The sequence below is a fragment of the Pangasianodon hypophthalmus genome, chromosome 29 (genome assembly GCF_027358585.1).
Source record: "Pangasianodon hypophthalmus isolate fPanHyp1 chromosome 29, fPanHyp1.pri, whole genome shotgun sequence".
NCBI lineage: Eukaryota > Metazoa > Chordata > Actinopteri > Siluriformes > Pangasiidae > Pangasianodon > Pangasianodon hypophthalmus.
The window spans coordinates 4,637,202-4,663,159 of NC_069738.1; the positions used below are offsets into that span (position 1 = coordinate 4,637,202).

The 25,958-nt window shown below is 40.2% G+C and overlaps 1 protein-coding gene across 1 annotated transcript; it reads left to right on the forward strand.

Annotated features, from left to right (window-relative positions):
* Positions 1-434: 434 nt before the first annotated feature.
* Positions 435-22,783, forward strand: cdc27 (cell division cycle 27). Its single transcript, XM_034301736.2, has 19 exons — positions 435-632; positions 3,907-3,982; positions 7,002-7,149; positions 9,042-9,167; positions 10,158-10,255; positions 10,570-10,742; positions 11,366-11,580; positions 12,797-12,908; positions 13,018-13,133; positions 13,926-14,025; positions 14,797-15,001; positions 16,200-16,372; positions 18,074-18,226; positions 18,365-18,573; positions 18,952-19,069; positions 20,551-20,679; positions 20,783-20,857; positions 20,978-21,143; positions 22,123-22,783. Exons 1-19 carry the CDS (start codon positions 606-608, stop codon positions 22,206-22,208), a joined length of 2,505 nt encoding a protein of 834 aa, XP_034157627.2. The 5' UTR covers positions 435-605; the 3' UTR covers positions 22,209-22,783.
* The last annotated feature ends 3,175 nt before the right edge of the window (positions 22,784-25,958 follow it).

Here is a 25,958-nt window from a genome sequence, read left to right on the forward strand (position 1 = left end):
GCTCCAAGCAAGTCAAATCAAAATCAAATTCAAATTTTATTTGTCACATGCATAACCATACACAGTATGACTTGCAGTGAAATGCTTTGTACAACTGTTCCAACATAAAAAGAAAATATAGAACAATATTAAATATAACGAAAAATATATACGTACAAAAATATATATAAAGAAAAATATTAAATATAAATAAAAAATATATGAAGGGATTAAAAAAAAAAAAACATGGACCAGAATCTTAAAGGCATGTTAAAATCCATGCCACGAAGAATTAAGGCTATAAGTAAGTAAATAAAGTTATTTAAATTATAAGTAAGTAATAAATACATTTAAAAAAAATACCTTCATTTTCGTATTCATCACAAGGGTGTGCACTTCGGTATTTTACGCCATCACTCGGGTTTTTCCGTAACGCACTGATTTGAATCGGATGTTTCCGGATAACTTCGGGCCGCCGATAACGGTCAGTGTGTTCAAATCTTTGATGCTAGCTTCAGTTTGCTAGCTACTTCTGGCCTGTAGTGAACTAGAAAGGAAATAGGAGAAAGAGGAGAGAGAAAGAGGAGCGAGAGAGAGAGAGAGGGAGGAAGGAGCCTGGGTCCGGAATGACGGTGTTGCAGGAACCTGTCCAGGTAACCGAACTGCACTTTGGGTCCAGAAGCGAGAGGGAAAGTCGCAGTTCGCCTGCCGGGATGTTTTATTACTCTGTACCGGGGCTAGTGTTCAGGCCTAGCTGCGCCGAGCTAAGCTAACTCCAACGTCAAAGCTTCGACTTGTTTGCGCTCTGACACTCAATAACTTGCAGTGAAAGGAAAAGAAAACACAGATTTAAAACTATCAGCTGTGTCATTACCAAACCAAACCGTGTTCATATCTCATAATTATTTCCCTTACGCTAACTAATCGGAGCAAATGACTGAATTAACGCTAACGTTAGCACGTTAGCATGTTGAGTTTGCTAGCTCTCGTTAAAGCTTATTTTGTTTAAATGTGGAATTAAACATTTCAGGAGGTTTGAGAAATTAGATTAGTCATATCTAAATGGCGCAGTTGTCTAATTAAAAAAAAATGATAATAATTTACGCCATTGCGAGTGATGATTGCGTTTTCATTCAGTTAATGACATTTCTACAGGACTAGTTCAGAGTGGGTAAGTTAGCCAGGTTATGATGCAGTAAACTAGTCCTTTTGCTTACTAACCAACACACTTCTAAGACCTAAAACTGATCATGTTATTAGTTATAGTGCTGTCATGTCATCTGAAGAAAACACAACACCTCAGCTGCACAGTGAACACCAGAGCTGATTATTTATTCATTTGTCATTTGGATGGAAGATATTTCATTATTTTTATTATTATTATTAAATCATTTTGCTGGATGCATTGTGCACTGATACACATCATACATGCTGAAAGGTCAGATTAGGGTCAGACATGGTTTTGTCTGCTGTAGATCCCTTTCTTCACCACTGTCTAAACATCAGAAGGTTGTTTGCTTTGCTTCATGGATGATATCGAAGCATTGAACAGTTCAATCAGACTAACACAACCCTTTCCACGGCACAGATCCACAAATAAAAGTGTGGGATTTAACAAGATGCACGTCCAGACTCTGTAAAGTAAAGTACAGATATTTAGACGATGTTGTGGAAGAAGTATGGATTTTTCTGTTGTCAGTGTTATAAAGATCTCTGGAGCTGATAACATCGGAAAAGAACTCGTCGATTGATTCGGTTTGACGCCAAATTTCTGTCAAAATGAGAAGTTTCTCGTCTACAGATCCACCAATGAGAGGACGCCGAACTCGGATAGAAAAACGGCGGTGGTGAAATACTTACGAAATATTCAGACTGACAGGAAGACGAAAAAAAACGTCATCACCTCAGGCGCATGTTGGAAAGTGTTTGCGGTTAAGAGACTCTGTTTTCTTCATGACCTCGGGACACGCTGGTTGTTGACGTCAGCGTCATCAAGAACGTGGACATTTTGTTTAATCGCAGGTCTACCGTTAGAGGATCTTCATCGCTGACGTGGAGAACACGCGTCATCACAAACTCAGCCGAGATTCGATTGGGATCTCGCACTGCGTTACGTCTAACAGCCAAATATTCAGAGCGTTAAAGGACGACCTCAACCTGAAACACGTTAAATACGTTTATATGGAAATATTCGTGATGTTTTCGATGATTCTGGTGCTGGTTCGTTGGTTGGTTCTGGATCGTCGTTATTCCTGTCAGAACGTAGCGGTTGTGTGTTGCTCTGAGGCACGTATCAAGATTTCAACATTTTTCCAGCGACTCCATATTCATGAGAAATCTAGCGTAGATGTAGCGGAGACGTCGGTGCAAGCGTTGGACTCAAAAGTCCCAGAATGCATTGCAGCTATACGAGACTGGACTCGGCTAGTTAGCGATCTACGTGGTGACGTCGACGGCGGTATCAGCATGAACTGTGAGCGCCGGACAGACCGAAGGACTAAAGCGCCGCTGCATCGCTCTCTTTGCGTAGACGTGAAGTGAGGTTTAAATCGGCGCTATCAGCTGGTAGAACGGCATTGTGGGTAATGTAGGAAGTGAAACTAGACCAATAAATCAGTGAAAGAAGTTTAATCTCAGAATTTCATTACGATATAAATCTTGGACGCTCACGTGTTAGTTATAAAGACTAATATGCAACTCGTTCGGGGTGGACGTTTTCTTTAAGATGCTGAGAAGCTGTCGTTTTTATCCTTTTCATTACTCTTCTGCACTGATTCAGCTTCCTCACTGCTTATCTTTTTTTTTTTTTTTTTAATTTAACATTTCTCCTTTTCTGGAAAGTTTAAAAATCTGGAAGAAGGAATTTTTATGCCTTCTTTTTTTTAGGTGTAATTCCTGATTATTAAGGTGATGAAATGTGTGAAATACTGTGTGTTGAGTACAGAGTACGGTTCGTTGTTTTCGACTAAAGCTCGCAACTCTTTCCAATCTCCGAAAACTGGGAAAAAAAAAAAACAACAACAACAAAGAGCCCCTTTGACTCGGGGCGGTCTCCTCAATTCCGAGTTCAGCAAGTGACGTTAAATCAAAATGGCCGCTCACAGCATCAACAGTAAACACTGCAGCACTTCTTACCTTTAAACGATTTATACTGTGTATATATACGTATTAGCTTTAGAGCAAACAACATACAGACATGTTCGCTTGTTAAATCTGTAACACTGACTCTACGGGAACCTTTTCATAGTACCTGAACTAATTGTGGAACTACCCACTTTTTGGCGTTTTCACACCTCCGGAACTGGGTGTGATTTTAGTACCGACTGCCTTTTTTCGGGAACCAGATGAGCTCCTACTCCGGAGCAGGGTCTAACCAGCACGACTGGTACTATCCGTGACGTGAGTAGACGTTGATTGGCCAAACGCGTACGAAAACGCCCTCGCCCGCCATGATTTAAAACGCCGTGTAAACATACTGTAGTGTCGACTTATTTCACAAGTATGGAGAACAGCGATAGATGGACGCGAGACACGACAGAAACACAGCTCTGATCACAGCGTCCTCCATCCTCCAGTTGTTTACGTTGTTGTTCTTTGTTTCCGTTGTCGAACGCCGCGCACAAATGACGTCGCTGTTGACCGGCTTACGTCACTTCCTAGTGCCCGCTGTCGGTGCGAATGCAGCCCTTTAAACGGTACCAGGAAATAGTACTTTAGTTCCGTAAATTTAGTTCAGGAACTAAAGCGGTGCGAAAGGCCCTTACAGTTCACTGTTTAGCCATCGCTAGCGTTAGCTGATTATTCGAACATGTTTTTTTTTTTCCTCATGTTTGTAGCTCGAACGGTTGAAGATGACAGTGGAATGCATGCCTCGCAGTGAAACGAGAGACAGTGGTGATGTCTGCTCTGTGTGTGTTTGATTTACAGGCCGCTGTCTGGCACGCTTTAAACCACTATGCCTACCGAGACGCCGTGTTTCTGGCTGAGAGGCTCTACGCTGAAGGTAAGGCCGTTAATCTTTCTCTACACGGTCCAAAACCTCCTCCTTTTCCTTTTCCATCGTCTAGACACATCTGGGGCCTGACAGCGTGTCCACTGCTGTAGACTATCGGGTTGAAAGGACGCAGCGTTCACGAGAGTGTATTTTTCTGCTGAGTATTAGACAGTCGAGCCGGGATGGTGTAGAAGTTTAAATAATATCATGGATTTTACTCTCCTCATTAGAGATCTGATTTCCAGGTGGATCAGATATCAGGCTGGATGTAAAATGGTGGATCAGATACGAACTCATTCGATCTGATGCTGTAACAAATGGAAAAGATTGGAATTGGATTTGGAAATGATTGTATTTTTTCTGTTAGGACTGATTTTTATTATATTTATACTTTATACTTTATTATGATTATGATTTTCACTATGTACGTTAGAGATTAACTGAATTAAAAAAAGTCATATTTTAGTAATGCATATTGTTTTGGAAAATATTTGAGAATATTTTATAATATAATATAAAAGCGTTCATAAAAAAAAAAAAAAAAATTCAATGGATATTGGATTTAGCCGATGCTCAGTGTTTCAGTATCGATGTCGTTATTGGGAAAGAAGAAGCGGTAACGTGCCGCTTTTCTAATCATCATGCTTTCGTTGGTTTACAACTTTTAAGTTTTTTGAAGAGGATGTAATTAAATAACGCTGCGGTGGTCATAAGATGATATTCAGTTTAAGCAAACAGCTAGAATGTTGCTTTCAACGTGAACACGCTCCGGTGTGTTGACGCTGAGACAAAGCTCCCAGAAGTCCTTCACTTTCTACAGGAGATGGTGATTCGCAGTGACGGGTGGCGTAGTGAAGTGGGCGGGGCTTGGCGATGTGACAGATTCATGCAGATGAAATTCACGCAAACGTGAAGCTTCACGTGAAGCGAAGCCAGTTGGTGTGACTTCATTCTTCCTCCTCAGAAACATTTCCTGCCTTTTTATTGGATCCTGTCATACATTTGCTCGGCGATACGACGATAAAATATCTACATCACGATAACTGACGTCACAATGCGCTTTTCTGAGATGTCCTGATGAATTATTTAAAAAATTTGTTTAATAAACGTCATTAAAAAAAAAAAAACGTTGGAGCTGAATTGATGTTAAAATTCTTAATTTTTTTTTTTCGTAAAATGTTAAAATTGTTACAGAAGTTTATTTTTTTGTTCTTTTCAGCGTGTTTTTTTTTTTAATAAATAAAAATGCCATATATATTTTAAATACGAACAAATAAAATGAATTCATTGTATGTAGGCATTAATATTATATTAATCACCAAACAGGTGTATCGTAGAAATATTCGTTTCTTTCAGGAGCATGATGAGATATTTCGGGAGACTGCGATTGTTTAGATGAGATTTTATTGGTTCGGATATATCGGAAAGTAAACGAAAAATAGCGATGCTTTTCCGGTAACCGTCTGTAATGTTACTGTTGAAGTCAGAGAAAGCTAGTTAGCCTGGATTACTGCGAGCGCCATCGAGTACACTGGTGCTGAACATCTATAAGAGACTAAAGCAGGTTTATTGATCATCGTTATATAAATCTGCAGATGTGTACAAATACAAACTCTGACACATACATATACAAACCTGAAGACACAGCGCTAAAGGCTGGTTTATACTTCTGCGCTGAGGAACGATGGCGTATCCGTGTCATGAGAGAGAGAGAGAGAGAGAGAGAGAGAGAGGGCGGGGGTTTATGGGTAAACGTAGCTTGCAGAGGTGCACAAATGCGCTGACGTGCGAAATCTCAGCACCGTGTTGCGTAAACTCTGATTGGTCGACCCGGAAAGTATTGATCTTCAAAGTCAAAGAGCGCGCGAACACGCGTCCGGGTTTTTCCCCTCATCGCTCGATGTTTTGAAATGCATTTCTATACTGTGCTCGAGTTTTAGGGAAATATTTTACACTCATTTTTGTTGCAGACTATAAAATGAAATCCTGCCTCCTGCCTCCAGATTTCTGATATGAAGCTACAGTCAAGCTGGGAACTTTCTCTGACTCTTCGTTAGGGGTGGGGAGATACGACCAAAAAAATAAATAAAATAAAAAATAATCATATCGCGATATTTCGGGACGTTTCTGTGACATCACGATACATAACTCAGCGAGCAATCCGTCGGCAAAACAGTAGTGTTGCGCTAAATCTGTAAAATGGTACGAACTGTTAAACTGATGACACTTTTATTTAATTCTGGTTACATCTATTCATTTCCATTTAGTTTGTAATTATTAAAAACATTTTAGAAAGATTTCACAATACCAACGATATCTCAGAAAAGTGTATCGTCACATAATTGATCACTATATACACCATATGGCCAAAAGTTTGCGGACACCTGACCATAACGTTCATACAGCATGTGCTTGTTGAACATCTCATTCCAGATTTATTCCCCCGTGTTTGCTGTTATAATAAGCTCCACTCTTCTGGGAAGCTTTCCACTAGATGTTGGAGCGTGGCTGTGGGGATTTGTGTTCATTCAGCTACAAGAGCATTAGTGAGATCAGGCGCTGATGTTGGTGAGGAGGTCTGGGGTTCAGTCGGTGTTCCAGTTCATCCCAAAGGTGTTCAGTGGGGTTGAGGTCAGGGCTCTGTGCAGGACACTGGAGTTCTTCCACTCCAACCTTCACACACCATGTCTTCATGGAGCTCGCTTTGTGCACAGGAGCATTGTCATGCTGGAACAGGTTTGAACCTCTTAGTTCCAGTGAAGGGAAATTGTAATGCTACAGTGTATAAAGACATTCTGTACAATTGGGTGCTTCAGAATTTGTGGAAACAGTTTGGGGAAGAAGCACAAACGGGTCTGATGGTCAGGTGTCCACATACTTTTGGCCATATAGTGTATATATATATATATGTGTGTGTGTGTGTGTGTGTATGTATATATAAGTGATCATATTGTATTTACTTGTCATTTATGATTAATGTGAGTTTTTAATGTTTGTGTTTGTCCCTGTTTTTGCTCGTTCCTGTCAGTGCACTCTGAGGAGGCGCTCTTCCTCCTGGCGACGTGTTACTACCGCTCGGGAAAAGCCTACAAAGCCTATCACCTCCTCAAAGGGCACAGCTGCACCACGCCACAGTGCAAATACCTCCTCGCTAAATGCTGTGTGGAGCTCAGCAAGTAAGCAGAAGTGTGTGTGAGTGTGTGTGTGTGTGTGTGTGTGTGTGTGTGAGCGAGAGAGAGAGAGAGAGCTTGATAGTCTGATTATGGAGCGGTGTGACATTGTGTTTCGTTTTTGTGATGCGTTCGTGTGTCCCAGGATGAACCCCAAACTTTTAATAACTTCTACATTACTTCTAATTTTTACGATAAAAAAAAAATTATATATATATATATATATATATATATATATATATATATATATATATATATATATATATATATATATATATATATATATATTTTCTCTCTCTTCGTTCGTCGCTGTTCTGGTTGTTCTGATTGTATTGTTTGGCTACTTTTGTATTCTTTGGTTTGTATGTTATGCAAAAAACTTAAAATATTTAATAATAATAATAATAATTTACCACTCAATGGTTTTATTATTCGTGAAAGGTTACATTTAATGAAGAAACACAATTCTTAACAGAACGTAAATCTTTATCGTGGAGGCATTTAACAGTTAATAATGTAAAATAAGTGTCATTATTTTTATTTTTGATTGTGTCAAATTTGGCTCATGTGAATTCCAGCACAATTCGATTGCAGTGAGAAAGTGATTCGACTTGACTCGCTGAATCGACTCGTCTGTGGGAAGCGAATCAGTTTTAGATCACAATTTATTTTTATTTTTATTTATTTATTTATTTGTAGACCCGAGTCACAAACGGATCCAAAGGACAGAGCTTTAGCGCTGCAGAAATGCCTTGTGGTCTGGAGATTCGGACCAACTCCAGAAAATAAACGCAAGCTACTATACGCAAACTTCTTATTTACATTTAAATCACCTAATCGTTTATTTAGCGGTGACTCCGTGTTCTCCGTTCTCGAATGATTTTTGTGATACCTGCGCTCGTTAGTTTGCCATTTTCCATTGCTGTATTTCTGACGAATGTGTGGAAGAGTTTTACAGTCTGAAAGTGCCCTTTAAGTCAGAGCATTTTGTCTTCAGGCTTGGAATTGTCTCGCTGTGACTGTTTTAGTGTGGCGTAAAATGGCTGAATAGTCGCTATGGCAACTGCTGCGTCGTATTATTTGGAAAGTGCATTGTGTATTTACGCTGTGGTCTCACTTAGTGACTGCGTGCATGTGATGTGGTGTCGCTGTAATGTTTGTAGTGGTTACAGTGCTGATGGTCCAGGGATCACATCGGTTTCACCCCGTACAGTTTACAGGTTTACATTTAGGTTTCTGTAGAAACTACTATTTCCCAAGCATCACGTGTAGTTAGACTCTGACCTCACATTACACCCCCCTGATTTATATTTATATTTATATTTATATATTTATATATATATGCATGCACATGTGCTTGACTGTTAAAGCTGCTGCCTTTGCAGAGATGATTAATGGTGGCTGAATGAGCAAACGTGATACTCGTCATAGAAAATTTAGCAGCACATCTTATCAGGAGGATTTTATCTGCACCATAGATGTTTGCAGTTTAGTTAGAGTGAGTTTGTTAGTCCAGGTTTTAGAGGTTTGGTGGTAAATTGAGCACATGAATTAAACCGGGGAACTGTAAAGAGCTGTTTTCATTCCGCCGAGAGTGAAGAGCTTTTCCAGGTCTGACTGATGCGTAAGGACGCGAGGTGGTTTCAGGGCCACGATAATATGCCGATAGCATCGTTAATGCATCGATACGCATCGCTCATAATCGCAGCAAGCTTGTAAATAAGTCGTTTTGCGATACAGACTGCATCAAGAAGTGATCCTTAGTAAAGGAAACATTTTATGTTGGACAGCAGCAATGACACAGAATAATCCGGTCTTCGTTTATGATCCATCTGTTTCTCTGCATCGACCAGCGCGCTCTTATTAATGTGTGTTTTTGTGTGTTTTTCCTTTCTCAGGCTGGCTGAGGGCGAGCAGATCCTCACAGGGGGTGTGCTGAACAAACAGAAGAGCCAGGACGACATCGTCACCGAGTTCGGTGACTCGTCCTGTTTCACGCTGGCGCTGCTCGGCCAAATCTACTGGTGTGTGAGCGCCGCTTCGCTCTTCTGGACTATTCACACTCGGACATGTTTAACCCGCATTCACGGCCTGTTTAGTAGCTAATACACGACCTGTAAAATCCTTTACTGTTTCAAAATGATCTCAGAAATAGCTGCTTCTTCACCGAACAGTATGAGAACCTGTGGAAGTAGGAAGGGTTTCTACTTGGTGGGGGGCGTATTTTAAAACGACGTTAATTTCATGGCACGTTTTAAGCTCGTTGACTTGTTCCCAGCTTTCTGGCTAATCAGTGCTCGATAGCTTTCTCTTTCTCTTCTTTCTATAAAATATATATATATTTTTTGACAAATCACCATCCAGCGTATTTTTATTTATTTATTTACTTTTTAAAACGGCCCTGTCCGATTGCTAATTATAAACCGTTTAACTCAAAATGTTTGGATTTTTGTTCATAGCGTTAGAACTATTTCAAATGAGATAAGATTTATTCCATTCAGAATGCGATGTGACAGAGAGGAATAAATTAATAATGCAAAACCAAAAATAAATAAACATCTCTCCTAGCATACGACAGTTAGGAACCGGGGAGGGTGAAGTTTTAACTCCGAGATACGTGAAGCAATGCAACCCTCGGAGGAAAGCGCTCTCTGCCCTCTTCCGCATACATAAGCTCATAAATTTCTCACGATTGGCTAGTCTCTCTGTGATTGACAGGGGAGAGAGAGTATGCTCCTCCCACCCATATTGATCGAACTTACGATCCCCTGATGATAGGGCGAACGTTCTTCTCTTGCAGCTGGTTGTTCACAATTTAAAAAACGAACAGGCTTGGATACACGTTATGGCCGGATGATGAAACAGTTTCACACATTTTAGATATAAATGTGGTCTTGTGCACTGGTATTTTCATTTTATGTCTTTTGTAGTTGTTGTTTATGTACAGCTTGTTTATGTAATGCTTAATGCACTTGGCTGTTCCATGCTGATGCTTCTCCTTTTATGTTTTGCAGCAAAACCGATCGCTTAGCGAAAGGAGCCGAATGTTATCAAAAGAGCCTGAGTGAGAATCCTTTCCTCTGGTCGCCCTTCGAGTCTCTGTGTCAGATCGGTCAGTTTAATACTACTTTTTTTTTTTTTTTCTTTTTCGCCAGAAATGTTTATTCAGTCTTGGGGCTTCAGGATTTGTGTTTGTCAAGAAGTTCAACTTCTCTTCTAATTATTAGTATTATTAGTTTTAGAATTATTAGTAAATTAATTAATTAGTAATCTGTGTTATTTATTAATCTATGATTATTACATACTCACAGATTAGGAGCAGGCGTTTAAATATGATAAGACGCCATCATTTTTTGTGCGATGCATCCTCTTCATTCTGATCGTGTGTGTGTGTGTGTGTGTGTGTGTGTGTGTGTGTGTTTTCAGGTGAGCGACCAGACCCCGAGCAGATCTTTAAGCTAACGTCTCTGCAGAGCTTCAGTGGGGGCAGTGGAGGAGGCGCCCCCTCTTTCCCCATGAGCCCAGCCCACACTCCCAGCCACAACACAACTCACAGGCAAATCGACTCCGTCCTCATGGAGACTCCCCAGGACACGCTGGTACGCCATATGCACACGCCGGTCCCATATGCGAGAGGCGACGGCCAAAAAAAAAATGTCCCGATATCAGAAAATAATCACTGCGCCAAAGAACACAGTGTCCTGTTATTTTTCTGATAACGCTTCTGCAGGCATTCTCACTTACAGCACAGATTTTAAAGGTGCAATAGGCAAATTTTCTTCTGTTACATAAAATATGTCGAAAAACTGACTTACGGTTTGGATGCACCTCCTGTCAGTCATTTTATAGACACGTCACTCCACAGGCTACAGTAGATCCTGGGGGCGGAGCTTCGTGAACATGGGTGGGAATGGGGAGTGTCTAAACTATTAGAGATCTAATCTTACCTAATGCACCTTTAAATAAATAATAAAAAAACCAGACGCTTTGTATATAATTTGCTTCCTTGTCATTACCAAACTCGCAACTGCCAACCAATCGGAAGTGAATATTGCTTCTGGCTGTGGTATAAAGTTTACAGATAGTGTATAATTCATAGTAATAAATGTGTGAAAAACACGCGGCATGTTTGAAAGTGGGCGGAGATCACCTCACAGTAACTCACCATATCCATGTCCTTCTCTTTCTTCTCCTTCTTCTTTTCCGTTCCTTCTCCTTGTAGGAACTGAACCGGCTCAATCTGGAGTCGTCCAACTCGAAGTACTCGTCTCTAAACACAGACTCGTCCATGTCTTACATCGACTCGTCTGTCATTTCGCCCGACTCTGCGCCTCTGGGCACGGGCGGCTCTCTGCTGTCCAAGCAGGTGCAGAATAAACCCAAGAGCGGCCGCTGTCTGCTGGGAGGCACGGCCACGCTGAGCCCTCTCACACCCAGGTACACACAAGTGCACGTGCTTTCACTACTAATGGATCCGGGTTAGTGATGGTGTTTAATGTGAGTACTCTGATCTATTTCATACAGGTTTAATTACCTCAAACAGATATTTATTTATTTATTGCTCAAGTGTTTTACTCAGGGTAACAGAAATTATCCGCATATTTGACATGCAATACATTTCATTGCTTGGTTTTTGAGGGTAGAGCTTTTTTATCATTTTATATATTTATATATACTCAGTACTGTGCAAAGAAATGCTGTAGAGCAAAGATGCCTTCAAAAATAATGAAATGAAATGTTTCTACATTAGAAACAAATACTTTAAAGAGCAGTAAACAGTATTAAATGAAACAAAATCAATATTTGGTGTGACGATCCTTCGCTTTTAAAAAATAAAGCAGTATCTGAGGTGCAGTGTGTGCAGTTTTATAAGGAAATGAGCTGGAAGTGTTACTGAGCATCTTGCAGAAGCAGCCACAGTTCTTCTGGAGACTTTGACTGTCGACTCGCTTCTTATTTCTGCAGCGAAACCCAGCAGCCTTCATTATGTTTTTATCTGAAAAGTGTCTCTTATGGAATCTGCTGCTTTCTTTACTGACATACAAACATTTTTCTGTAGCATTTAATTTTGTGCTGGAAAACAAATGTTTGGAATCTAAAATGTTTTTGTACTGAATCAGTAAGTCAGAAAATACAAATCTATAACAAAGTTTGTACTAAAAAGACTTTTGCACAGCACTGTATATATATATATAACATTTTCCTTTAAATTTGGTCCTAGTCAAGTAAAGAGCTGAACATGCTTGGAGGAGAGCATTAACTATCTTATTTTATATACATGTGCTAACGGACGCTGGCGATTGGCTACTGTTGCTCTCATCATCAAAGGAATGAAAACCTTTTTTCCCTACAGAATACAGACCAGAAAATATTTTTTTTTCATATTTCTAATTACTTTTGCTATATTCTATAACCATAGGAATTTTAGAAATGTTATAATTTTGTCATGTATCATATTTATTCAGATAATCCATCTGACAGGAGGAGTTTTTATTACAGTTGAAATTTACTCAGTTTTCAAAAATGAAACTAAATGAAAATTGATGGAAGATGAAAACACAGACTCCTATCAGTCTCAAAGGAAAACAAAGCCATTTCACAGATAATAACATTGTTCCATTCTGTCTCATGCTTCTTATCACTTTCCGTCCAGTTTTGGGATCTTGCCCCTGGAGCCGAGCCCAGGAGACCCCTCGTATCTGCAGAACTACAGTCACAGTGGGACGGGGATGGAGCCGCCTCCACCACCTGGCCCACCAAAGAAGGTTCCCTCCGTAGTCTTTAGTCTTTAATTTGGGTTTTAATCCATGCGTTTGGATTAAACATCAGCAGTACGTATCCCCGTGTAACCACATTCCTCTTTTCTCCTGCTAGACGGTCAGCAGAATCAGTCAGGTGGGGACGAAGTCAGTGTTCGCACAAAGCGGAAACAGTAGAGAGGTTATTCCTAATCCATTTAACCAGACGCAGACCACGGCACCGCAGACCAGGTGAGCACCTGACTTAAAACGACCAGTAAAATCTATCTGTCTGACATTAAGGCTCATAGCTACAAGATTTTCCCCTGAATGTAGTCGATCAAATGACATGTTTGGAGTCTTTATATCTCCTGAATTAGTTTTAGTTTTATACTAGAGCTACGATGTTAATATCAGATCTGCTGACGTGACTGAGGACACGTCATGACTTAAATATTACATAAAAATGAGCAGAACTTTACTGTGTACAGCTGAATGCTGTGACGTTATAGGCAGCCATCTTAGACAACCAGAATCATGCTTTTTTTTTTTTTTTTTTTCCTTTCATTCTATGCACTTGTGTATCATTTCTTCGTATAGACCACAAGTTTGAAGGTTTAATTGTACTGAAAGTTTAAACTTAAATATGTTTAAAAAAAATAAATAAATAAAAGAAAAACCCCCTCTGTTGTTCTGTTTATTAGAGATCTGAATCCATATCCAGATTTCTGGAAAACTGCTTTGTGATTATGTTTTGTTGTTAAAAAGCGCTATATAAATAAAATCGGATTGAATTGAACTCGGCGCGTGAGGAATCGGTCACGTGTTTACGAAAAGGTTTTACAGATGAGAGACGTATGAGAACCACGTTAGCTCCAGCGCAGAGATGAAGAATCAAACTCCAAAATGTCATCTTTGTCTTGGCTGGTTGAGTACATGGGGTAAATTTATACCTAACCACTGTTATATGTATGTATGTCTCTGTGTGTGTGTGTGTGTGTGTGTGTGTGTGTGTGTGTGTGTGTGTGTGTGTGTGATTTGCAGTACTACACCTCAAGTACTGAGTCCCACCATCGCTGCTCCTCCCAACGTGCAGCCTCGACGGAGCTCCAGGCTTTTCACCAGCGCCAGCTCCACCGCCAAGGTTACAGTCCTCCTCCACTGCACCCTCTCACACACACACACACACACACACACACACACACACACACACACACACAGGCTGAGAGAGAAAACATCAGACCGCAGTACTTCAAAACATTTTAACGTCATATGCTGGCTATCTCAATTATTTATCAAACCTTAGAGGCATGTTTAGAAACCGAAACAGTTTCAGTGATCTAAAAAGAACATTTGATGATCTCGTGAAAGGGCAAAGTGTTTCAGCTGACTTTAAAACATAGAGGAAGACAAGGCAGGTTTATTAATACAGCACTTTTCATACACCGTGCTTTACAAAGAGAAAAGCAAAGAGCATTCAGAGGAAAAGAAAAGTGACGAGATAAAATTTGACAATGGGAGAATTACTCGAGTCGGTGATACTCGAGTCTTTTCCAGCACCAGAGTGAGGAAGGAAGATTACAAAACCTCTAAGATATTATTCAATCCTTGGGATAACAGGGTTAGCATTTAACCTCCAAGCAACTGATTAAACTTGGCATGAACTAAAAAAAAAAATCATCACGGCTTTTGTAGCAGATCTTCGCTTGAGGTTTATCCAATCACATGGGCTTATATACATTATTCATCTGAGGTTAGCGCATCAGACCAGAGACTAACTACAGCTCTAATCAAGTCTCTAGTCTAGTCTTTTTTTATTTTTATCTGGGGTCCTTGGATCTCTTCAGTCTTTTCCCAATAAACTCATTTTGTTCCTGACCTTTTTTTTTTTTTTTTTTTTTTTTTCCCCCAACAGGAGAACAGTAAGAAGTTAAAAATGAAGTTTCCCACCAAAATCCCCAACAGGAAGACCAAGACAAAAACAGGAAAGGGAGGAATCACCCCCTCCAGCCTGAACGAGAGCATCGAGATCCTGAAGCTGGACTCGTCCATAGCCGAGGGGAAGGGCAACATCAGCTCGCCGCAGTTTCAGGCTTTCACCCTGCAGAAAGCCGCCGCAGGTACGCTCACACTCCTGCTGCATGGAGCCTGCGCAGGAAAGGCTACGTGCTTCATTCGAGAGAACCATGTACACCACAGGGTGTTTCTTTTTTCCTCAAAAAAAAAAAAATAAAAATTTTTAGTTTAGGATTTTTAGTTTTTAGCTGTTTATTGCTGACGAAAGAGTGTTGGTGGTGAAAAGAATTTGCCATCCCTCAACCTAGTCACATTATTTTCATGATAATTTTTGAAGTAAATTACATTTTTAATCATTAAATGGTAATGTGAAATACTTTTAGAAGGAATAAATCACTGTTTAGTGCTGTTACAGGATAATAATCACTGACGGTGTGGTGTGATGAAGTAGAATTACTGTTACCACCTTGATGTTGATTATTTTCCTAAAACAGCACATCTCTGTGTTTATTATTATATCACAGTAATTTACTAACGCTTACAGCTTTTTATTTTTCTGAAGAATAAAACGTCATATTTTTACTGATTTATAGTTATACAATATTTTACGTCATGGAACGTCCATGAATCAATTTAGTTCCTGTTCTCTCTTACGTTATAGCAGCTATAAACATTCATTCCCTCACCTGCCTCTCTTCTTTTCTCTCTCTCTCTTGAAGTTTAATAATAATAAAAATGCAGCTTTGTCATGTTATTGAGAAACCGCAAAGTGTAAACTCCTCCGTCCTGAAAACTTTCCTTACGTAAAACTTCATCACTTCACGATGAGTCTAAAATGATGTGGCGCGTCCTCTGTACACATCTCTGTTGCTATAGAAACGATAACGTGGTAGAACAAGCGCGTTATTATAAAGCAGCGCTGTGGTATTTCACAGCACCTCAAAATGATGCGTAATGTCTGTGTAGTTGTCGTGAATCGTATTGGGCCGCATTTTTAGATATAAAATAGAGATACTGAAGAAACCGCATTCACTGAAATACTCACTGATCTGTTTTCAAGGCTGTCGTGTTTGTGTGTGTGTGTGTGTGTGTGTGTGTGTGTGTTGCATTTAAAGATTAGCGTTATACTGATTGTATTTGTGATTGGAGAAACAGTTTGTGGTTTGTATGTGATCAGATATGGTAGGTTTATCAGTACAGTAATAAAAAAAAAAAGTCACTTGAAAGTAGTGAGCTACTATTTCTTTACATTTATCCCAATAGAACGTGTTTTGAAAATAAATAAAATAAATTGTGTTGCAGATGGGTTGATGTCGTTGATGCGGGACATCGGGCGGGGTTACCTAGCGCTGTGCTCGTATAACTGCAGGGAGGCCATCAGCATCCTCAGCCAGCTGCCTGCACACCACTACAACACCGGCTGGGTGCTGGGCCAGATCGGCCGCGCCCACTTCGAACTGGCAGAGTACATGCAGGTAAGCGAGCGGCGTACAGGTGCACCTGCTGCTCATATCCAGTCTCTTACACCCCAATACTCATCATACACTTCACTTCTTCTTCACTACTTTCTCATGAAGGGATAACCAGCATTGATTTCCATGGCTTAATTCAGCTTTTTAATAATCACACAAGCTGCCAGTCAGCATGATGCGCGCTAACCCTATTTGAGTTGGTAAAGATAAACATATTGAAATATCTCGATCGTTTAGCGTGTATATATTATCAGGAAAGTTAATGCAGAAATATTCAAGCTGCTTAGAGATTGTAATAGATACAATAACGTGAGCACGAGCAAATCCGCTCTCAGTACAGCATGATGAGTAAAATGATTGTCATGCTACTTCCTGTTTCCTGTTGGTGAAGGTGGAGAAAGGATTATTATTATTATTATCAGTGGAGGAGATGGAGTGCTTTATTGATATATAAAACCAGACATTCCTGGGACTGGAGCGCTCTACGCTCAGCTTTGTGGCGCGAGCGCTTGCACTTAGAGCGTCACGGCCTGCGTGGTTAAAAATACAAGATCTTATACAAGGTCGTTTCCTGAGCGATGACATGCCGTGCATCCAAAACTCACTCTTCTTCACCGCTCGAGTTTTGGTACGGAAGGAAAATAATAATAAACAGATTTTGCAATCCTGCATGCACAGATATGAGGTATACACAATCAGGCTACAGTTACGAAGGATTTCTTCTACGCGAAATCAAACGTGTGATTACAAGCCCCGCCTCCAAGCATCTATCCTACGTGTCGACTCGAATATTTAAATGGAGATTTTAAAATAAGGCTCTGATACAGAACCCGTCTCTCCATGTATATCTAAACAACCAAAATAGCCGAATCATTTCAACTCCATTATGAAGCAACTCCATTTATTAAAAATTATTATTTTTTTATTTTTCCTTTTCAGAGGGAAAATACATACAGAGATCAGGGCATACATAATTTCTCAGAAAGAAATAAGAAAATAAATAAATAAACACATACCATACACATTAATGATACTATGGAGAGTATGCATGCCCTCAATCTTGAAAACAAATTTCTCAAATATTACATACGCATTATATTTTCTTCCTCTTAACAACAGCTATAAACAAAAGAACATGGGGAGCTATTGCTTACAATACATACAAAAAGATGCCTTAAGAGAACTGTTACCATTCAAGAAAAATCTGGGCGTACCGGTTTAATATTTAATATAATCTATCCATTTATTCCAAATTAGAAAAAAAGCTCTTAAAGAAAAAGATGGAAAAACTCTCATGTATATAATGTGTATTGTATCAATCCATTCTTCAACTGTGGGAGACTCTGGCTTCAGACATTTTTTTTAGTAATTACTTTTTTTACTAGCCGCCAGAAGAATTAACAACAATTTCTTATCCTTATTGTTTCACCCATCTAAGTTTATATTCCCCAAATATAGAGATTCACAATTAAAAACAATCTCTACTTCAAAAAACAGCTTCCAAATTCCTTTTAATCTCTCGCCAATATGGGGTTCGTTTCTGACACCCCCCCAAAAAAATATGGTAGTGGTTAGCTTCCTTTACCCCACATAATCCCCTAGTACTCTTCCCTTGGTGTTTTTTCTGTGATGGTGTAGTGAAGCGCATTCATTAAAGTGTGTTATAAGTGAAGTCTAAACGTCATCTCCGGTTCCCGTGGCCAGGCGGAGAGGATCTTCTCCGAGGTGCGGCGCATTGAGAGCTACCGGGTGGAGGGGATGGAGATCTACTCCACTACACTATGGCACTTACAGAAAGACGTGGCGCTCTCTGCGCTCTCTAAAGACCTCACCGACATGGACAAAAACTCACCAGAGGTAACTGTGCACGGATTTAACGATTAACCGATGAACAGAAGTATAATCAGTGTTGCTTTAAAAAAAAAAAACGGTATGATGATGTATAAAAAAAAAACAACAAAACAATACATATAACTTCTTTTTTTTATCCCGCAGCCCTGGTGTGTAGCTGGTAACTGTTTCAGTCTGCAGCGGGAGCACGACATCGCCATTAAGTTCTTCACGCGGGCCATCCAGGTGGACCCGAGCTTCGCCTACGCCTACACGCTGCTGGGTCACGAGCTGGTGCTCACCGAGGAGCTGGAGAAAGCGCTGGGCTGCTTCCGCAACGCCATCCGCCTCAACAAGCGCCACTACAACGCCTGGTACGACTGTTACAGCGCTATAACGGGGAAGGGAAAAGCTCACGGGATACCACTTTCTACCTAAATCAACACTCACTAACACTAAAGAATCATTAAAAAAAAAAACTAGCGAGACCAGTCGAGCTTATGCTTTTGAGACGATCATGGCATGACTAGCTCGTGTTTTTCATCGAAGTTAGAGTTTTAAGTCGGTCGTCGTTGATTTTCTTTTGACCTCACGACACACAGTGTTTTATCCCTTACGTAATTTGATTATCACTCCATTTAACCGATTATATTTAGGTGTAAACACGAAGGTAGTACGATCCTATTAACCCATCAGCTAGGTTATTTAATATTCTAATTATCTAATGTATCTGTGATCCTCTGTTTCACTAGGTACGGCTTGGGAATGATCTACTACAAGCAGGAGAAGTTTAACCTGGCCGAGATTCATTTTAAGAAGGCTTTGAGCATTAACCCCCAGAGCTCCGTACTGCTCTGTCACATCGGAGTGGTGAGTGTAACCTCGTAAACGCACATAACGCACAGGTCTCTCTGTACAGAGCGTATGAGGTGGATAGGGAGCGATGGGAAGGATTAAAATGGGGAAAAAATAAATAGTGTGCTTTATTGGCATGACTGTTTTACCAATGTTGCCAAAGCAAATTAATATGAAAGATGTATAGACAAACAATAACAACAAATAAAGGAATAGAAAAACAATAATGAATAAAATGAACACTAAACATGAATGGACATTAATTAAATTAACAGCTGTATTATGTATTACAGAAAGATATGCAGTATTGATTAATTTATATAAAATATTGTGTGTTAGGGATTGGATAGATTAGAGGTGATTTGACTTCTCTTTTCTCTCTTCTCTCTCTTTCTCTCTTCCCCCCGTCCCTTCCTCTCTCTCTCTCTCTCTCTCTCTCTCTCCCCCCTGTCCCTCTCTCTCTCTCTCTCTCTCTCCTCTCTCTCTCTCTCTCTCTCTCCCCTGTCCCTCTCTCTCCCCTGTCCTCTCTCTCTCTCTCTCTCTCTCTCTCTCTCCCTCTCCCCCCCTCTCTCTCTCTCTCCCCCCTGTCCCTTTCTCTCTCTCTCTCTCTCTCTCCCCTGTCCCTCTCTCTCTCTCTCCCCTCTCTCTCTCTCTCTCTCTCTCTCTCTCCCCCCCCTCTCTCTCTCTCTCCCCCCTGTCCCTTTCTCTCTCTCTCTCTCTCTCCCCTGTCTCTCTCTCTCCTCTCTCTCTCTCCCCTCTCTCTCTCTCTCTCTCCTCTCTCTCTCCTCCCCCCTGTCCCTTTCTCTCTCTCTCTCTCTCTCTCTCTCTCTCTCTCTCCCCTGTCCCTCTCTCTCTCTCTCTCTCTCTCTCCCCCCCTGTCCCTCTCTCTCTCCTCTCTCTCTCCCCTGTCCCTCTCTCTCTCTCTCTCTCTCTCTCTCTCCCCTGTCCCTCTCTCTCTCTCTCTCTCTCTCTCTCTCTCTCCCCCCTGTCCCTCTCTCTCTCTCTCTCTCTCTCCCCCTTCCTCTCTCTCTCTCTCCCTCTCTCCCCCCCCGTCCCTTTCTCTCTCTCTCTCTCTCTCTCTCTCTCTCTCTCCCCCTCCCATCCTCTTTCTCCCCTCTCTCTCCTTCCTCTTTCTCTCTCTCTCTCTCTCTCTCTCTCTCTCTCTCTGTCCCCCTTCCTCTCTCTCTCTCTCTCTCTCTGTCCCCCTTCCTCTCTCTCTCTCTTCCCCCCCGTCCCTTTCTCTCTCTCTCTCTCTCTCTCTCTTCCCCCCATCCCTTTCTCTCTCTCTCTCTCTCCCACTCCCCCTGTCCCTTTCTCTCTCTCTCTCTCCCACTCCCCCTGTCCCTTTCTCTCTCTCTCTCTCTCTCTCTCTCTCTCTCTTCCCCCATCCCTTTCTCTCTCTCTCTCTCTCTCTCTCTCTCTCCCCCCTCCCCCTGTCCCTTTCTCTCTCTCTCTCTCTCGCTCTCTCTCTCTCTTTTTCTCTCTCTCACACACAGGTTCAGCATGCACTGAAAAAATCAGACAACGCTTTAGAGACCCTGAACAGAGCAATCAGCATCGACCCTAAGAACCCACTATGCAAATTTCACAGGGCGTCTATTCTCTTTGCAAATGAAAAATACAAGGTAGGCTTTTTTTTTTTCCCCTTAAATGTATTCTGCAGGAATCCTACAGTAACTCCTGACATGAGGTGATTGATGTCATGACTGTTGTTTTTCCTCCTCATAGGCTGCTCTACAGGAGCTGGAGGAGCTGAAGCAGATAGTGCCCAAAGAGTCACTTGTTTACTTTTTAATAGGAAAGGTAAGACGTGTCGAGTACAGACGCGTAAACACGGCGTAAACACGGCGTGCAGCGTTAATGATGTGTTAATGGTGTTAGGTTTATATTTGTCTGATTGTGAGCGCTCACTCTTCTCTGCAGGTCTATAAGAAGCTCGGTCAGACTCACTTGGCTCTGATGAACTTTTCATGGGCCATGGACTTGGACCCCAAAGGAGCCAACAATCAAATCAAAGAGGCCATAGACAAGCGTTACCTCCCCGATGACGAGGAGCCCGTCACCCCCGACGACTACCTCTACTACTCCAGTAAGCACGAGTTAGCTGGAGGACGCACGAACCACGTACATGATCTAAAACAAACCGTTTCGAAACAAAAAAACCTGCATTTTAATGATCTTTAAGGAACGGCCAGTGATTAGTCGTTATTTATAGAAAAATAAAAGTCGATGATCTTGTGCCTATGTGAATATAAAGTAATGATTTATACCTGTAACTGCTTTATACCTGTAATAGCTCCTTTAATCAGCCTCCGCGATTTCGCTTTTCTTGTCATTGTTATTTTCTTTCTTCTGCTGAAATGCTTTCTCAGGTAGAGTGCACAGTCGAGGTTTAACCGCTCAGACCGAGTTTAAGGCCGAGCGCCTCTTCTAAAGCATCTATTTTTCATTTCGTGATTCAGGAAGTGTTTAATATCTGGGGGAGGGGCACTGATGCACGCGCTATGAGATTAAATACAGCAGTAGCAGCTGTCAGAGCTCCGTTTTTTTTCCCCCAGCGTGAGGCCACATCTGCATAGAAAATCACAGACGTGTGTATCCCGAAAAAATGATGAGACGAGCTCTGAGTTTTGCCAAAAAAAAAAAGAAAACAATTCAGCCTGTAATTTAGTCAGAGGTCGGAGAAAAACACTGACGTGGCCGATCCTGATGGAAATAAAGTCACAAAGCGAGTATCAGCTCATGTAAAATAGGAAATTACCCCAATACCCCACGTACATTTAATCCCGACTGGATAGGGCTTAAGTGATTTAAAATTTTATTTTTTATTATTATTATTATTATTTTTAAGTACTCTGTTCTGAAATACATTACTGGCTTGGCATCTGTGCCTTAGAGTTTACTTCGAGTCCAGACTTTTAAATCAGGTTCTTATTTTTTTATTATTTATTTTTATTTTTATTTTTATTTTGGACCGAACTGCTCACTAGCGTGTACCGTCATCTTTCTGTTCTACCGTGCTCTCTGAGAGAGGTGTGTAACGCTGCTGCTGTTGTTGTGTGTTACAGCGGAGATGGAGGAGTCGCAGGAGAGCAGCATGACGGACGCAGACGACACGCAGCTCCACACCACGGAGAGCGACGAGGTCCTGTAACACTTCAGCCTCCTGTCTGAACTCGAACACGACACATAGTTATGCCAACCTGGGGCTACCCAGTTCATACGGAGAAGAGAAAAAAAAAAAAACAGAAAAAAAGACACAAACAAGAGGAAGGAGAAGAAGAAGAATCAAAAAAGGAAAAACAAACTGCTGCTAATACAGTACCTCCTCATTTCTGTATTTTTTATTTTTCTGTTTTACTGTGCTTTTTTTTTTCCCCCCTTTTTTTTCGTTTTTTAATTTTATTTTGCTCCCATCCCTGTCATTATGCCTTATCGCTGGGTGAATCCTCCTCATCCGGTCTTCATCCACATATTAATGTGGGGGATTTTACTGTCTAAAAAAAAAAATCAATCCTCCATCCAAAACCCCAGAGATCCATTCATCTCCATGTTCACGAGTGGAGATACACGATCAAGGAGAAGAAGTAGAAGAAGAAGGAGAGGAAAAAAATAACAAAAGAAAGCAAACCACAGACCTTCATGGAAAAGTTCTGTCTTAATGCCTCGGCCTTTTGTGTTTCTTTTATTCTCATTTAATCGAAATAAAGACCTGTGTAAGAGTTGCAAGTCCGTTGATTCCTCTCCCCTTTTTCAGCACTTTGAGCCGCAGACGAGAGCGAATCACTTCGGGCACTTTGGTTTTTGTTTTTTTTTGTTTTTTTTCCCCAGCAGGTTTTCTGACTCGGGATTTTCTGGAAAGCATCTCCTAGAGAGGAAACAAAGTATTTGTGTGTATGTGAATGAAAGAGAGAGAGAGAGAGAGAGAGAGAGAGAGAGAAATGCATATCATATGTTAATGGAGTCTAAGGAAATGTTTGGAGCTTTCTCCAAATTTAGATCAGAAAGGTTTTAATGAGAGAAGATTGTTTCTTGCTTAGACACCAGAGATGATCAGATAGAGCTTTTTTTTTTTTTTTTTTTTTTTAAATTATTATTATTTCACCTGGAGCAGCTCAAGTGTTTTAACTTGCCTTGTTTCCATGTTAATGTCCGAATCATTACTCCCACATGCTGCAAGGCGGACACTGGATGTTTATTCCCACAAAAATTCTGCACGCTCGTAGTTTAGTACTCACTGATGGAGCTCGTGGAGGAGGAAACGCTCCTACAGCACGGTGGTAAGATCCAGGGTGGAGATGTGGAACTTCTCAAAGTTGTGGTGCTTTTATTTGACAATGCACATGATTATTATTATTATTATTTTTTATTTTGCATAAAGTATCTTTAGAAATCCTTGATTTCCTACAGTTTGTGTGTTGATTAAATATGAAATTGTTTTGTCTTAGGGTAAACGCTTGTCTGTGTATATTTTAAGAATGAAAGACGTAATAAATTACTTTGAACTAAAGTGCTGATGTGGTTGTTCACACTGGAGGAAGTGGCTCACAGATGGAAGGAGACTCTTTGGCCTCAGTGTAGGTGAAAAGCAGCTTGTGGGACTGGAGTGTGGATTGTGGTGGAGCTCCAGTGGAGTAAAGAAAAGCTCCAGGGAAGCAGGATGACAGCAGGTTTGTGGGATGGATGAAGTTTCTCATCATTAATATGTCTGAAATTGGGTAAAAGAAATTCTCTTGCACGATTGGACAGCTTTTAATTCATTAAACCTATTAATAAACATGAAAACACACACACACACACACACACACGGCTTCCTGCTGAAATGTTGGTGTTGTTTACTGATGTAATATAAACTCAATCTTTTCCCCCTTCTAAAAACATTCCTTGTTTATATCCACCTGTCTTCTTTTCACTTGACAGACGCGATGAATTTAAAAACTCTCACAAAGTTACAGTTTATTTACTTCACCCCTGACGGCCATCTGTACAAAACAAACCCAAACCAGCCAATCAGCGGGCGGCTTTTCCGACATTGTCCAATCACAGCGCAGGACGCAGCAGCGCTTCCGGTTCAAGTCTGGTTGATCCGCGCAGGTAAGTAAGTGGACGTGAATTCTGCACTCATCACGCAAAAAATGCATTTATTTCTCTACAGTGCGGGAGTTGGGGCGAGAAAAAGGACGCGTCGGTGAGCAAACGGTGGCTGAGTCGTAAGCGAGTGTTGTTTGAATTCTTACAAATTATTCAGGAAAAATAATTTCCGAGGTTGCAGAGTCAACAGGCCGACATTCAGTTCAAATCGCAGCGACAGCAGCGCGTCGTATTCCAAATCCCTACAGCTCGGCTGCGTAGTGCACTACACAGAGTGTCGACGTCATTATCCCGCGCCCTCTGTAGTGCGCCTAAGTAGGGAGCTCGGCTTGAATGGGGATACGACCTCAGCGTTATTTAGCTTCCTTAGATACGTCAGACTTTAACGTTTTATTTAACAACATACAAATGAAATGAAGTGTTTAATTACTTAAGACGATTTACATAACATTTAAAAACAAATTTCTTTTCCAAAAACAGATGGAAATTGAGTTTTAAAAAATGTATCAGTATTATAAACAGCAGTGAACTAGCTGAGACCGGTCACGTAGCGTTTGCTAGCAGTTAGCTAGCTGTTTATTTAGCCGAGATATTATTATTATTATTATTATTATTATTATTATTAGTAGTAGTAGTAGTAGTAGTAGTAGTAGTAGTAGTATGTTTTAAAAATATTTTAATACTTTTTTAGAAACAATTTTTTACTTTTGTTGCATGCATATATATATATATATTTTTTTTTTTGTTTTGTTTTTTTCGTTAGCTAGTCATCTGAGAGAGTTAATATTATTGACTATTTTTCTTTATTTTAATTTATTTTTATAATTTAATAAGCAGAAAGTAGTGCTAAAACACTTCTTATTGAATGGATTACATTTTACAAAAGGCTACATTTTCTGAAGCACTTTAAATTTAATTGAAATATAATTATAATAAAATATAAACTGATATTATTTTACTCTCTCACTTCCAGCTGCTGTTTGCTGCAGTGGCACTGAAGAAACACACAAACTTTCATTTTTTAAAACTTAAAAACATTTTTATCACAGCCTAGTGCCTCCTATTTGCACCAACAAACTACCAAAACTTTGTAAAATTATTAAATTTATACAAAATATACAGATGGAGAAATGTGGACTTGGATTAAATCAAAGATCTACGTTTAATTTAAATTCCTAACTTCATTAATTCATTCAATTAGTTTTAATCATGGCGTAACAAAACAACAGCTTAAATCGTAACCTTTTTTAAATAAAAGTCTTGACCTGAGATTATTTCTGTCTTCTGAAACAGTTAGAAAGTCACAATCTTCCTCTCATGAGCAGTTTTTTTTAAAATTAATTTATTTTCTGTTTCTGAGTGAAAGCTCGCACAACTTTAATACTAAAACTAAAACTTCAATACGTTTTTTTACAATTATTTTCTATAATAAACCTGCAAAATAAAATTCAATTTAAATCTGAATAAAAAACATAATTAAAGTTAACGAGTAACATGTTATTGTAAACTTAAAGCCAGGATGAAGTGATGGCTTCTCTTGGATTTAAACCTTGCTGTAATTGGATTAATGGATAGGTTTTGATTTAATCCAGTTTAAAGCTCGTTGTTTTAATGGTCTTAGTGAATTATTCTGAAATTTCTTTTACAACGTCTGCGTTCATCACACACCGCAGATCCCTCTGTGGATTTTTGCTCAACACTGAACTGTGTAAATAAGTTGAATATGAGATCTGATCGAACTTTTCTGTTGTTTTTCTGTAGGTTTTTACAGAGGAAATGACATCAGGGCAGAAATAAAAATTACAGAATTAAA

Excerpts from the sequence above, each read along its gene's own strand:
- cdc27 (XM_034301736.2), top strand. The coding sequence starts at position 606 with ATGACGGTGTTGCAGGAACCTGTCCAG. Across the intron at positions 7,150-9,041 it reads TGCTGTGTGGAGCTCAGCAA|GCTGGCTGAGGGCGAGCAGA; the intron begins GTAAGCAGAAGT and ends TTCCTTTCTCAG. Across the intron at positions 16,373-18,073 it reads AACTGGCAGAGTACATGCAG|GCGGAGAGGATCTTCTCCGA; the intron begins GTAAGCGAGCGG and ends TCCCGTGGCCAG.